Source organism: Homalodisca vitripennis, chromosome 3 (genome assembly GCF_021130785.1).
Source record: "Homalodisca vitripennis isolate AUS2020 chromosome 3, UT_GWSS_2.1, whole genome shotgun sequence".
NCBI classification, from domain to species: Eukaryota; Metazoa; Arthropoda; class Insecta; order Hemiptera; family Cicadellidae; genus Homalodisca; species Homalodisca vitripennis.
The window spans coordinates 115,509,336-115,522,618 of NC_060209.1; the positions used below are offsets into that span (position 1 = coordinate 115,509,336).

The 13,283-nt window shown below is 31.1% G+C and overlaps 1 protein-coding gene across 2 annotated transcripts in view; it reads right to left on the reverse strand.

The window, feature by feature from the left end:
- Window positions 1–5,188: 5,188 nt before the first annotated feature.
- LOC124357360 (tRNA (uracil(54)-C(5))-methyltransferase homolog-B-like) overlaps window positions 5,189–13,283 on the reverse strand; it is a 34,133-nt gene continuing 26,038 nt past the window's right edge. For both annotated transcript variants that reach the window (XM_046809083.1, XM_046809082.1), the window contains 2 exons: window positions 11,603–11,681; window positions 5,189–5,465 (listed from right to left, as the gene is read on the reverse strand). In XM_046809083.1, coding sequence (XP_046665039.1) covers window positions 5,245–5,465; window positions 11,603–11,681 — 300 coding nt within the window. In that variant the 3' untranslated portion in view covers window positions 5,189–5,244. The remainder of the gene's footprint in view (window positions 5,466–11,602; window positions 11,682–13,283) is intronic.

Below are 13,283 nucleotides of genomic sequence, written 5' to 3' on the forward strand. Positions count from 1 at the left end.
CCACCTGACAGGGTTTTCGGAATCCTTGAGCGACAGTTCAAAAGTAATTAGTGTTATTGAAAATCCTGATAAATATCTTGAAATGTTCCGGAAAAAGTTACAACAGTTATTCAACTTGGAGAAGACTGTGAGGTTATTGATTGGAAACAGTCTTCAGATGAAGTTTTGAAGAGGACGACTGACTGGCATTTTCAATTCCAAAAGTCAAAAAAAGATTGTTTTTAGAAGAAACAAAACGTTGACAACTGTTTTGGTTCGAGGAGACCTTTTTATAATTTTGAAAGTGGGAAGGGCAAAACTCTATGCAGAAGAGGAAAAACTTTGAAGAATATACGATCAGAAAAGGTGAGCAAGGGAATTCCTGTAAAATCCGCCAAACTTGATGATGTGAAACGACTTCTAGAACTTCATTTTGGAGAAGAACGGAGCCAAAACGAACTTTTGCAATACTATTCAAATGTATTTGTTCAGCAAGCCAACTTAAATACCGGTTACAACCTATTGAGCATGAAGATATTGACTTTGATTTAATGGAGGATGAGAAGATGAAGTGGTTGCATAGAAACCTTTTTACATTGATGTTGTGGACAGTAAAAGTGACATTTTCATGATGTTGTTGGTTTTTAAAGTTCTTTTTAATTACTTTTTATTTTTATATTGTCGTTAAGTCTTCACAACCATGAAAGGGCACTATTAAAATAAAATCATCAAGTCTTTTTTACTTATTAACAAATATGAATATAAAATTAAAATTTGTCACAGGTAATTTATTTATTCAAACCCTTTTTAACTGTTTTTGGAAATTAAAATCATTTTAACTGGTTTTGGAAATGTACCAAAAAACAAAATGGCTTCTTGTACAGTTCCAAAACCAGTTATATTCATTATCATTTCCAAAACCAGCTATATCCAAAACTCAATATTTAATTACTAAAAAACAAAAGTCTTGTGATTATACAGACTTTGTTAAATAAAAAAAGGACATTTTTCTAAAATTTTTGGTGAAAAAAATCAAAAAGATATGTTAATTAGTAATGTTTTTATACGTTTTTAATGAATACTGTAAAATTACAAAAATTCTATATAACAGGTTTTGGAAATGGCCTACTCAATTCAAGTATGTATTTATTATCATCAAACTGTTTGTAGTAACTAGAAAGTACCCACTGCATTTCTTATACTAATCACTGATACTCTCTGCAGTAAAAACTTATTTACTAATAGATGTGTACCAACAGCCCAAAGTTAACCTTAAAACGAAGGTCATAAAACTGCAGGAGTAGCATATCTAATTTGGCACTTAACCCTGGAAACGTTGATCGAACCTGATAGGTTGATTTGATCAATTCATATTTATAGCTAAAAGCATTATTACCAGTCAAAGGCATTTAAATTATACATCAACCAAAAGTTGTTTTTAATGTTGATGGTCTTTTATTTTGTTTTATCCTGTTTCTAGTTGATAATCTGTGTGTTTTTTCTAGATGTGATTTTGTAATTAACTTCTGTGTAACGGAGATTGTTGTTTGTAAACAAATAATTTTGTTCTGAAGTTTTGTTTATTCGAACTGAGCAAAGTTTTATTGTATACAGTTGATTATGATAAAACTCTTGCAGTGCCATCCCTGACCAGGAGTGTTGTGTCATCAGCATACATTACACAGGTTGTGTTGTGATCTTGGAAGTATGCTGGGAAGTCATTAACAAATAAAACTGGGCCTATGACTGATCATTGTAGCACTGGACTGGTTGTGGGTTTGACTGATAGATGTTTTTAAGCCCATAGTAGTGCTCTGTACTTCAACTACCTGTGTTCGCCCTGACAGATAACTAAAAAAATAGCTGTTTGCTATACCAATAATGCCTAGAGATTTAGGTTTTTCCGATATGAGATCATGTCATAAACACTAAAATGCCTATAGTCAAGGAGGAGAGCAGAGACGTCCTATTTGTCTATTTGGTTAATGATTTATTCAATTAGGCTGATGATAGCTGTTGTGGTTGATTTAACTTTCAGAAATCCATGTTGGCAATTAGAAGCTATGTTCAGCCGCTTTAACTGGGTCATAGGTCTCTTAAGTACTATTATTTCAATTATTTTTGAAAAGAATGCAACATGTGAAATAGAACGGTAATTTTGTATTTTAGTTGTTGATCCTTTTTATGTTTTAGATACACTTTTGATTGTTTTAATGTAGTAGGAAACTGACCAAAACTGAGTGATTAGTTTATTATACTGACTAAAGGTGGTATTAGCTCGTCAGCACAATGCTTTACAATTTTAGATGAGTATTATTCATCCATCCCACTTAACAGATCTCTATCAAGTTCCTAGTGAATCAATTAACTAATTATAGCTTTTCTTCATTAATTTTATCTGTTACATTAAAAGTTTACATTAAATGAAAGTTCTTATAGCAAGAGCGAGCACACATGTAGGACTTTCTTTGGTCCCTTTTAAGTTACTTTCACCTAGTTTTATAGATACATATTCTTTAAATCACTGGTAAGAATGGTAAATGCTTGATTTATTGATAATAAGGATGAGAATATCTTTATTTACAATCTTTGAGATTATAAATAGTGTCATAAATACATTAACATTAGGGGAAGGAATTTTGCAGAAACTCATCTAGCGTGAAGAATGCATTCATGTAGAGCGGTTTTCAATTCCTTTCCTCTTTTGGACAAGAGGTGAGGTGGTATGCGGTTGTAGAGCTTCACATCCATGTACGAAGGTTTTCGCTCGTAAAGTCTCAGACGATGTGCTGGAAGGTTGTAGAATTCAGCATTTCTGGTATGGTAGTGGTGTACAGCATTGTTTCTTGGAAGATTTTCTCCATCAGCAGACATTATTACTTCTTAAATGTAAAGTGAAATGACAGTGAGAATCTTCAGAGACTTGAATGCCTCTCTACAGCTTTCAAGAGGTTGGAGACCAGCCAGAGTCCTAATACATTTCTTTTGTATGATTATAATTGTTCACATTGTGTTTGCAACCAGTTTTACATTTAGGGAAAACTTTGGAAATTTTTAATTTTGAGGGAAACTTTCCTTCTTTAAAAGATTTGTTGAATATGGTAACCAATGGTAGAACCAGTTCATCAGCACAGAAATTTAAATAGTAAAACTAAAATTAATGATTTTTAATTAACTATATTTTTAAATGATATTTGTACTGAAAATACTGCAAATAGTTATAATTTTTTTCTTCCTCAATATTGTACTGAACATTTATATCCTCATAAGAATAACAACCTTTAAGTGCTTTGTAATAAATAATTAGTGTATCACATATGCATCTAAAATTAACAAAAAAGTGACTTGATCACTGTTTTCGAGGAACCAGTTCCCTAAAAGATCTGTCCTAAAATAGTAATTATTACATGTAAACAACATTTTAATTTGTTTCCAAATCATGAACGCAATTCATATTAACAAAAGTGAAGCATTAATACTGAAATACACTAAAAATTTTACTTCTATATATATTTGGCCGTTATAGTCCCAAAGAACAATGCTGGTTGGTATTACTGAGTACTGATGTTGATGAGTTTTGTAAACCTGGTGTTTTCGAAGTTGCTACCGTAAAATTAGAAAGTAAAGAACCAATAATTTTAATATCACTGTACAGAACACCAGGTTCTAAATTATCAATGTTTTTAGAGGTACTTGAAAATTTTTTAAGTAAAGTTCTGGATAATTCTGACCATGTTAAAGTAATTTTAGGGTACCAATCTTTTCTAAAATTATTGAGCACTTTATCAAAAGACGACTATATTCTTTGTTTGTACAAAATAATTACTTTACGAATGCACAATTTGGTTTTTTAGCTGGTAAGTCTACCATTGATGCAGTTGAAAAGGTTGTTACTGAAGTTCTCAAGGCATTTGAAAAAAATTCTTTCTTGGCTTTGACTCTGTTAGATTTGAGAAAAGCTTTTGATATTATATCGCACAAAATACTGCTTAAAAAGCTCTCTAAGTATGGTGTAATGGGCAAAGAATTAAACCTTATACGTTCGTACCTTGTGAACAGAAAACAGGTGGTTGTAATGGGGGATCAGGTGTCTCGTATGCGGGAAGTGGTTAGAGGTGTTCCCCAAGGGTCTGTTTTGGGGCCACTCCTATTTGTCATTATGATTAATGATCTTCCATCCAACCTCCCCCATCAGTCTGTCCTCTTTGCAGATGATACATCAGCACTGGTTAAGGGTTACTCTCTGGATTATGTGAAACGTGAATCTGCTCTATTAGTGGAAAGGGCTGGTGACTGGTTCTCAGCAAATGAGTTAATACTTAATGATGATAAGTCAGAACAAATCATCTTTACATTAAGGAAAGTAGATGGAGAGTTAGTCAATCAGCATGTCAAGTTGCTCGGTATTCATCTAGACTCAAAACTTAGTTGGCATTATCATACTGAGCAGCTAATTACTAAAACTATCTAGAGTGTTATATACTTATTGTTTAAGCTTAAGTATAATGTTGATTCTGATTGTTTGCGTATGGCCTATTTTGCATTTTTTAATTGTCACTTGAACTATGGCATATTGCTATGGGGAAATAGTCCTGGAGCTAACGATGTATTTTTATGCCAAAAAAGGGCAATTCGAGTTATGGCTGGTATAAGTCAGATAGAAAGTTGTAAGCCATATTTTATTAGTTTTAAGATTTTAACTGTACCTAGCTTGTATATATTGTGTAATTTATTATATGTTAAAAAACATTTATCTGATTTTGTTGAACGCAATGTGTATCATAGCCACTATACTAGGAACTGTGATAATCTTAATTTACCAAGTACCAGACTCCAAAAAGTGATAAACAGTCATAAATATATGCAAATTAAATTGTATAATAGTTTACCTGAATATGTAAAAAAATTAAGTATTAATGTATTCAAAACAATAATTACAAGTTTTTTGGTGAGGACTGCACCATATTCTATTGAAGATTTTTATCATTATTGTAGTTATGACAATTTGTATACTGCATAGTATATTTAGTATTAGTATGACAATGTCTATTGCTTGTAATATAGCCTAATGACAAATAAAGATTTGAATTTGAATTTGAATTTCGAGTTATATTTAAATGCTGCCTTTCAAGAAATAAACATACTTTTGTTATATATGGAAAATATTAATCAATTTTAACTACAATAGGTGGTTACGATTAAAACAATAAAAGTAGAAAATAAGTTTATTTACACATTTCTAAACAACATATGATTTGACCACAATTACCTTTTCTCAAAACAAAGAACTAGTTCACGATGGTCTGTGTAAGGGAAGAGATCGAATGGAATAGCCTTGGTCAAATGAAATGGTTTAGACCCAGTTCCAACTCTTTCACAAAGCTGAACAAAATTCTTCATCGTCAAAGGATTATCCGGTTTGCAAGAAACATAAATTACTTTATGGATGTTAGGATGTTGACGTAACAAACTAATTGCACTTTCACCTGCAACAAAAATGAAAGAACATTCTAAGTAGTCAAAATTTATTGAGAACTTAAAGCAAATATTATAAAGTGAATTAGATATTAAAAATATTTTTTTTAAATAACTCAGTTGGTTTTCTTCCTTAAATTAGTTGATCAAATCTTTTTTAACAGCCCTAATCTCAACAGTGCTGTCAATGACGGTTGAAATTAGCCTAAGGTAAGAAGTAATTTCCAGAGAGCTGAATATTTGCTTGTTGATAGCCTATCTGTTATAAGATGTCTAATATTTCAAAAGTTCTAGATTCTTCCCATTGTGCTTTCCCCATCACATCTTTTGAACATAAGTATTATGCATGCTTAAAAGAATTTTGTTTGTTTAAAGTATGCCTACAAAGGAATTTCACATGTTTTTTTACCCCATAGTTTCATAGTATTTGCTGTGGTAAAAATTTAATTTCAATACTAATTTTATTTAATTTAATGGTCTCTAATTTTTATTGAATATGTAAATATTTTACAAGCCACAAGCCATCTTTATTGCAAAATATACATTCATAAATGAACAGGTGCATTGTGCATTTTCAATATAACTAAGAACTATCCTAAGAATAAAATAAAACTCAAGATGATAAATAAATATTTAAATTATATACAGAAACATAACACACTTTAATGTATACAGGATGGTTGAAAAAATCTTCCTATTTTTATTTAACTACCAGTTTTGCCAGATTCAATCAAATACATTAAATCTAATTTTGTTTTTTCCTTACATTTTAAATAAAATTCAAGAAAATGGGTACAGGACGATTGTCAAGAGGGAGTGCAAATTGCTTGCCTTTACGAAGTCTGGCAGTCAGTAGTGGAAGTGCTAAGGTGGTGGCACAATATCAGCAGACCTCATGCCGTGTATCAAAAAACAATACAAAACCGTCATTCAAAAGTAATGACTACTGGATCAGTGACAGACAGAAGAAAAACCGGCCGTCCATCAACATCCAGATTAAAAGAAAATATTCAAATCATTGAAGAGATTTTCAAAAGAAGTCTTGGAAAGTCAACTCGTCAAGAACTCATGTGGGTGGTCTAGCATGGCATACTATTCCTCCTGAAATCTCTCAGCTTTCTTCCTCGAAAACCTCATTACTGACAAGAAATATTTCCTAAAGACTAAGATTGCCAGATGGAATATGGAGAAATAAAGCTTGGGTGGCATGAAGATTGATTAGAACTCTTTAATAACATTTTTTTGGATTGGCGAAGTGGTTTTTCATCTAGGGGGTTTGTTAATCGCCCACAATTTACTTACTGGTCAAAATTTTACCCTAAAGTTGCGGTTAAGAAAATGTAAAACTGTCCCAAGGTCACCGTTTGGAATTGTATGACACCAAGTCAAATTATTGGCCCTTTTCTCTTGAGAGACAAAATGAGTGGGAAAGCGGTACCTCAACATGCTTGAAAACAGAGTTTGGCCAATTTTGTCAGCATTTACATTGAGAACATGATGTTTATGCAAGATGGGGCTCCACCACACTTCATATTGTAAGTTTGAGATTGGCCCCCAACCTCCGACGTTGGTAACCGCTTCCCGGTACATTGGTTAGGTCATTGAGGACCACATGAATGACCTCCTTGTAGTCCGGATTTCATGGTTTGGGAGTTTTTCCTCTGGGGTTGGGCAAAGGATGAAGTCTATCGCACAAAACCTATGAATCTTGATGAACTGGAAGAAATGACTCAGCAAGTGCTTACAAATGAAAGTCCAAAAGTGTATAAGTCAATCTATATATTATGTTAAAAATGGCAAGTAATAATAATTTGTCAATTTTACCATAGTTAAAAGAAGAAACTAATTTTTCAAATTGGAAATTTAGACTAGTTCTTCACGGCAAAGGAGGTGCTGATATTTTAGTTAATGATGTAACAGATGATAATAAAGTAAAAGATACTAGGGCTGGATCCTTAATTATTCAGTGTTTATCTAATAAGTATCTGAAATATGTAAAAAATGAAAAAACTACAAAAGATCGTTATCAAATGTATAGAAAAATATTTTTGAGCCTAAGATCACATTTAGTAAATTTTGTTTAAGAAAACAAATTTTGAATCTAAAATGTAAAAGTAATTACAGTATATAAACAATAATAAACCTTTTTAACACTTTTTGATGTGTTAAATCATGTTAAATGTGTTAATCAAGAAGCGTTAAAAAGGTTTATATTTATCAAATACTTTTCAAGGCTACATCTCTAATATAGTAATGACAGGTTACAAGATTACTTTTTTTAAGTTTGATACATTAATCAATCAACTTGAATGTACTGGTTCAAACCTAGAAGAGACTGATAAAGTATGCAATCTTCTGTTGACTATGCCTGAATGTTACAATAATATTATTACAACTATGGAGACCATGAGTGTAGATAAACTATAATATTTCATTTTGTAAAATCATGTTTGCTTGATGCTGAAATCTAACAAGAAAATAATACTAGTTGTAGTAGTTTGTTGTTAGAAGCTGCATTTAGTGCCCCTAATATGCTAATTGAATGTTTTAAATGTCATAAAAAAGGATAAAAAGCTTCAGAATTTTTTTTCAAGGAACCCTATTTTTAAAGGAAATGATTGTGGTTATCAAAGGGATGATTTAAAAAATAGTAAATATAGGTTTACAACCTTGATACACATCAATCTCATGTAACCCAGAACAATAATAATTTTAATTTCATAGCTTTACATGCTGAAAACATTGTATGGCTTTACAAATTGTATTCAACAGTTGTGAGGATACAACAAGTAGCACATATAACTATATAATAGATTTTGGTGCAACATAAAACTTAGTGAAACAACAATTTGAAAATGCAATGCATCATGTAAGAAAGTTAAGACAGACAAGTTCATAAAATCGCAAATGGACATATTCTGTGAGCAGAAAAGAAAGGAATATTAACAACAAATTGTGAAGGTAAAATAGTGAATATAGAAGCATTAATACTACCAGACATTTTCAGACTACACTGTCTGTAAAAAAGTTAACTAACAAAAATTGTAAAATAATTTTTGAAAATAATGGTGTAAGAATAGTCAATATTAATAACAATATAACATTCTGCTGTGAATCAACATATGGTCTGTATTTATTCAAAGGGAATATAAATTTCAGAAGAATATCTACAATCAAGAAAAATGTGCAATCGAAATAATTTGTGGCACCAGAGAAGATCTAAATAGAAAAGGACTAAAAATAATGAAACTGCCTGTGTATTATGAGATTTGTGAACTTTATATAAAAAGTAAGTTAGCGAAGAAACCTAAATCATCTAAATCACTGAAAGTCAAAGAAGTTGTAGGATTGGTGTCTACTTCATACTGACATAGTAGGACCAGTTACACTGACCTCAAATGATGCATATAAGTATTTTCAAACAGTAACAGATGACACTTCACATCTACATTGACATTGTACAAGTTTATTCATTAAAAAATGTCAGAAGCTGCACTAAACATTAAAAAATTATATAACAGAGATTAATACACAGAAAGGAGTTGAAGGATCCAGAATTCGTTATGGTAATGGAGGGGAATATTTGTCCAATGACTAAAGGAGTTCGGTCAGACAAAAGGACTTGTAATTGAATGTATTCAACCATATTCACCACAGCAAAATGGCGTATCTGAACACTTTATAATAAAGCAAGAACAATGATGACAGAAACAGAACTACCTGAGCATCTTTGGAGCAAAGCAATAATGTGTGCTACACATCAGCTGAATAGATGTTCACCAGCAATAAATAATCAAGTACCTGCTAAAATGTGGTATGGAAAGTTAGATTTCGATAAACTGAAAGTATTTGGACCCAAAGCATGGGCAATTAAATGACCAAAAGATTCCAAATTTCAAGAAAAACCTTTGGAAACAAGAATGGCTACACATTAAACGGTTATAGGCTCTAAATTCCGAAAAAAATGAAACTCATATCAAAATATGTCAAATTCAATGAAATACAAATTAAATACCACGAGAGAAAAACTAAGAATTGAAAATCAGAACTTGAAACCGTATGTTGAAGAAGGTAATTCACATATACGTTGAGAAAAAAACAATGGGAAACCAAAGAGATGATATGAACAACAATTAAGTATTAAAAGAGCTATCAAAAATCCTCAACATCTTGATGACTAAGAATTGTATTTTGCCATTTGTTTGGTTGGTGGCTGAAAATGATCCTGTAACTTATAAAAAAGCTATAAGTAGAGGTGAGGAATAGCAAAAAGCTAATCAAGATCAATTGAATGCTTACGAGAAAATTAACACATAATGGCATTACCAGAAGGGAAGAAAGCAATAGTGGATGCTAAGTGGCTATTTAAAACAAAAGAGGATGGAACTTAAAAAGCTCCATTGGTTGCAAGAGGTTTTCAAGAAGAAAATAATTTTACATATAATTAATCACCAGCTGCAAGTCTAACTACAATAATTATTTTCTTTAAAAGACACAATTCTCCAATAGTTTTTAATTTCTTACATAAGGCCTTTCATCCGAGATGCCTTTATTCAGAAAATTGTATATTTCTTTTAAAGAAAATAATTTGTTTTCCACTAAGAAGAGCTCCTCCTTCAATAAAATAACTACAATAAGATTCCTACTTGCACATTCTATACAGAAAGATTTGAGTATAAAACAAACAGACATACCAACTGCTTTTCTAAACAGTGAGTTCAACTATGAAGTATAAATGAAAAATACCCAAAGGAATCAAAGTTGGAAATGAAGTTCAAAATAAAGTTCAAAACGTTGGAACACTAGATTTAATTTATTTGCTGAAAGAAATGGTTTTAACAGGTCTTCTAATGACTTCTGTTTATTTAATATATATTAGAACAAATGTTTAGCTTGTTTTATTTCTTTATTTGTTGATACAATTTTGCTAACTGAAGAAGAAGAGGAAATAAATAAAGTGGTGATTAAATTCCAAAATTAATTTAATTCTAAATACCAAGGAGAAGTAAATAAGTTTCTTGGAATAGAAATAAAAAGAGAAAAAATTAAATGAAGATAACTCAGAAATGGCAAATTGATCAAATGCTAGGAAAATGCAATATGTAAGAATTTAATGGAATGTCAACTCCTACGATCAAAGGATTTCAAGTGAACTTAGATGAAGAAGGTATTCTAGAACCTTAAAGGGCCGTCGATTTACAGGCATGATGACATTCAAAGTACATAGCTGAAAGAGCTAAAGGATGTCCCAGAAATCGAGTTTGAAAAGTGTTTCGAGGATTTAAAGAAACTCTGGCACAGGTGCATAATATCTAATTGGAACTATTTTAAAGGTGACAACATTAATGTAGACAAACAAATCATTTTTTTTTAATGAAAATTCCAGTTACTTTTGTTACTTTTTGAACATTTAGTAGAAGACTAATCGACCGAGCTAAATGAGACCTTGATATGGAAAAATAAAAATGCTTTATTTATACAATAAAATACATGACTTACTATCCAGCTGCAACTTATGTGTACATTCTAACACCATACCATTATTACTCAAACTAATAAAGGTTTACAGAGCCATGCAAATGGAATGGTGATACTGCTGTGTTCCATGCCTCTGAATATCAAAGACAGATCTGGTTTTACAGAGTAATTTTGTACATGTTTCCTAAGGAATTACTAATTTTTTTAGAATCCTTTGTTACCCTGACAGCTTGGATAATCAGACTGTTACTGTAGTACTTTATTTTCTAAATTATATAACGATTGCAAGATACTATTATATACTGAGGAGAACGATGATGGTTCCATACATTTTTTTTTTATAAACCATTATACTTTGTCTGTACTACTTTGTATAATGTATTTAGACTATATTATGTATCTTGCTTGTATATACTTTTTTTAATTGTTCAATTTTATAATATCAATGTTTGGGCATTGAGTAAGTTATTAATACATCTTAAAAATAAACCTTATATAAAGAACAAAATAAAATGATGTTTCCTGAGTAACAGAGATTAACCGTCAATACTCTAACTAATTATACTTGAATGTTATAGAAGTGATTTGTAAATACTATATAACAATAAAAGTATAATTCAAAATAAAAATATATTTCTGAAACAAATGTATGTCCGTAAGTGACACTTACCAGCTCCTCCCCGTCCTGGATTCACCACAGCTATGATACTAGGGGAGTGGTCCAGATTCTTCAAAACTCCGAAAAGTTTCTGAAATAACACATGAATTATTTGCTATGTTAACATTGCTAACCTACAAACTATAAAGGATTATTTTATAGCTATGACCAATTTATGACCACTATGACTTAATTTATCACAAATCCTTCAAATTTCAAGTAATGGAAACTTTGATTTTGTCCATAGTTTGATGTTTAAACACTCTTTAAATTTTTTCCACAACAATTTTCAAGAATCAAACTTCTGCACACCTTTTAACTACCAACTCAAAGACACTTAATTTTCGTGTGAAATTTTGAGAAGTCATTCTCAAAACTATTCATAACTCAAGGCAAAACATTTTATGTTTTTAACTTTAAAATAAGTTTTAAAATTCATTTTAATAGTTTAACACAGTAAACCGAAAAAAAGAAAGATTTTTAGTGGAAAATATTTGTTTTCTAGGACTCTTACAGCACTAATAAACACTTGCTATATTCAAAATACAAATATATTTAAATACAAACATAAAATATAGATAAATCAAGTTAATTACAATTAAAAGGTTTGAATAATAGAGCTGAAAGCTAAGGATAGGAAATTATTACTAATGGATAAGAAAATCAGCACATTGCAATACAGGCAAAAAGAAATGAAGGAAACAAAAAAGAGACAGCTCAGATTGGTGAAGAGATGTAGATTTGTCATTTGTTCTCCAGTTAAAAAATTACTCTGTGGAGTAGAGAGGCCAGAAAGTGAACAGGAGATAGATTTCTTCTGAGTTGCTGCTGCCCTTTACTGTTTTTGACTTCTTACGGTAAGATGTTGACAAACTTTGCTCCAGCATAGTTGGGTTGTTTTTTAAAGACGCTCAGTCAGTGCATGGGATGTGTGTGATTTTTGCTCCTCTTGTATTGTAGGAATATGTATCAGCTCCCCTTGTCAGGTCTTGTTGACTTTCATAAATAACTACTTCTAGGATGTACTGCAGTCAATTTTTTTGCTGTTTGATCTCTACAAGATCCTTATGGGCTCAATCCTGTTAGTATACACAATGCCTTTTTCTGTAGCACCAGTACCCTTTGTGAATTGAGTTTGGAAGAATTCTGTTGTCTCTGCAATGTATGTTTCTATTTTTTAAATTTGAGTGAAGTGTATTTTTTAACAAGATGCTGTATCATTCACATGCATTAGCATAAAGCAGTAGTTTTTTAGGCATTCAGGAAAGTCACTAATAAAACTTAGATAAAGGATAGGGCCCAGTACGAATCCTAGCAGGACACCTTTGTCTATTGACAATGCTTTGGAGACAGTTTCTTTTGTTGGTGTATGATCTAATAATTTTATTTCTACTGCTTGGTTTCTGCCTGTTAAATAACTCCTGAACCAATCTACCGATGCAATTGTGTTTTTATAGAATATCCTCAATCATGAGAGGCCAGTTAGGAGCCTGTTGTAGTGAAATGACCTTAATTTTCATCCTATCAGAACGGTTTTAAATGTCAAATAAAATGTTAATGTTCTTATTTTTAAATGTCAAATAAAATTTTAATGTTCTTATTTTTGGTATAGAGTTATAAGTTTTCTCTCAGTTCAAATATGTGCTTAATGTACATCCAAACGCTTTTTATTTTTTCTTATAAAATGTATCTT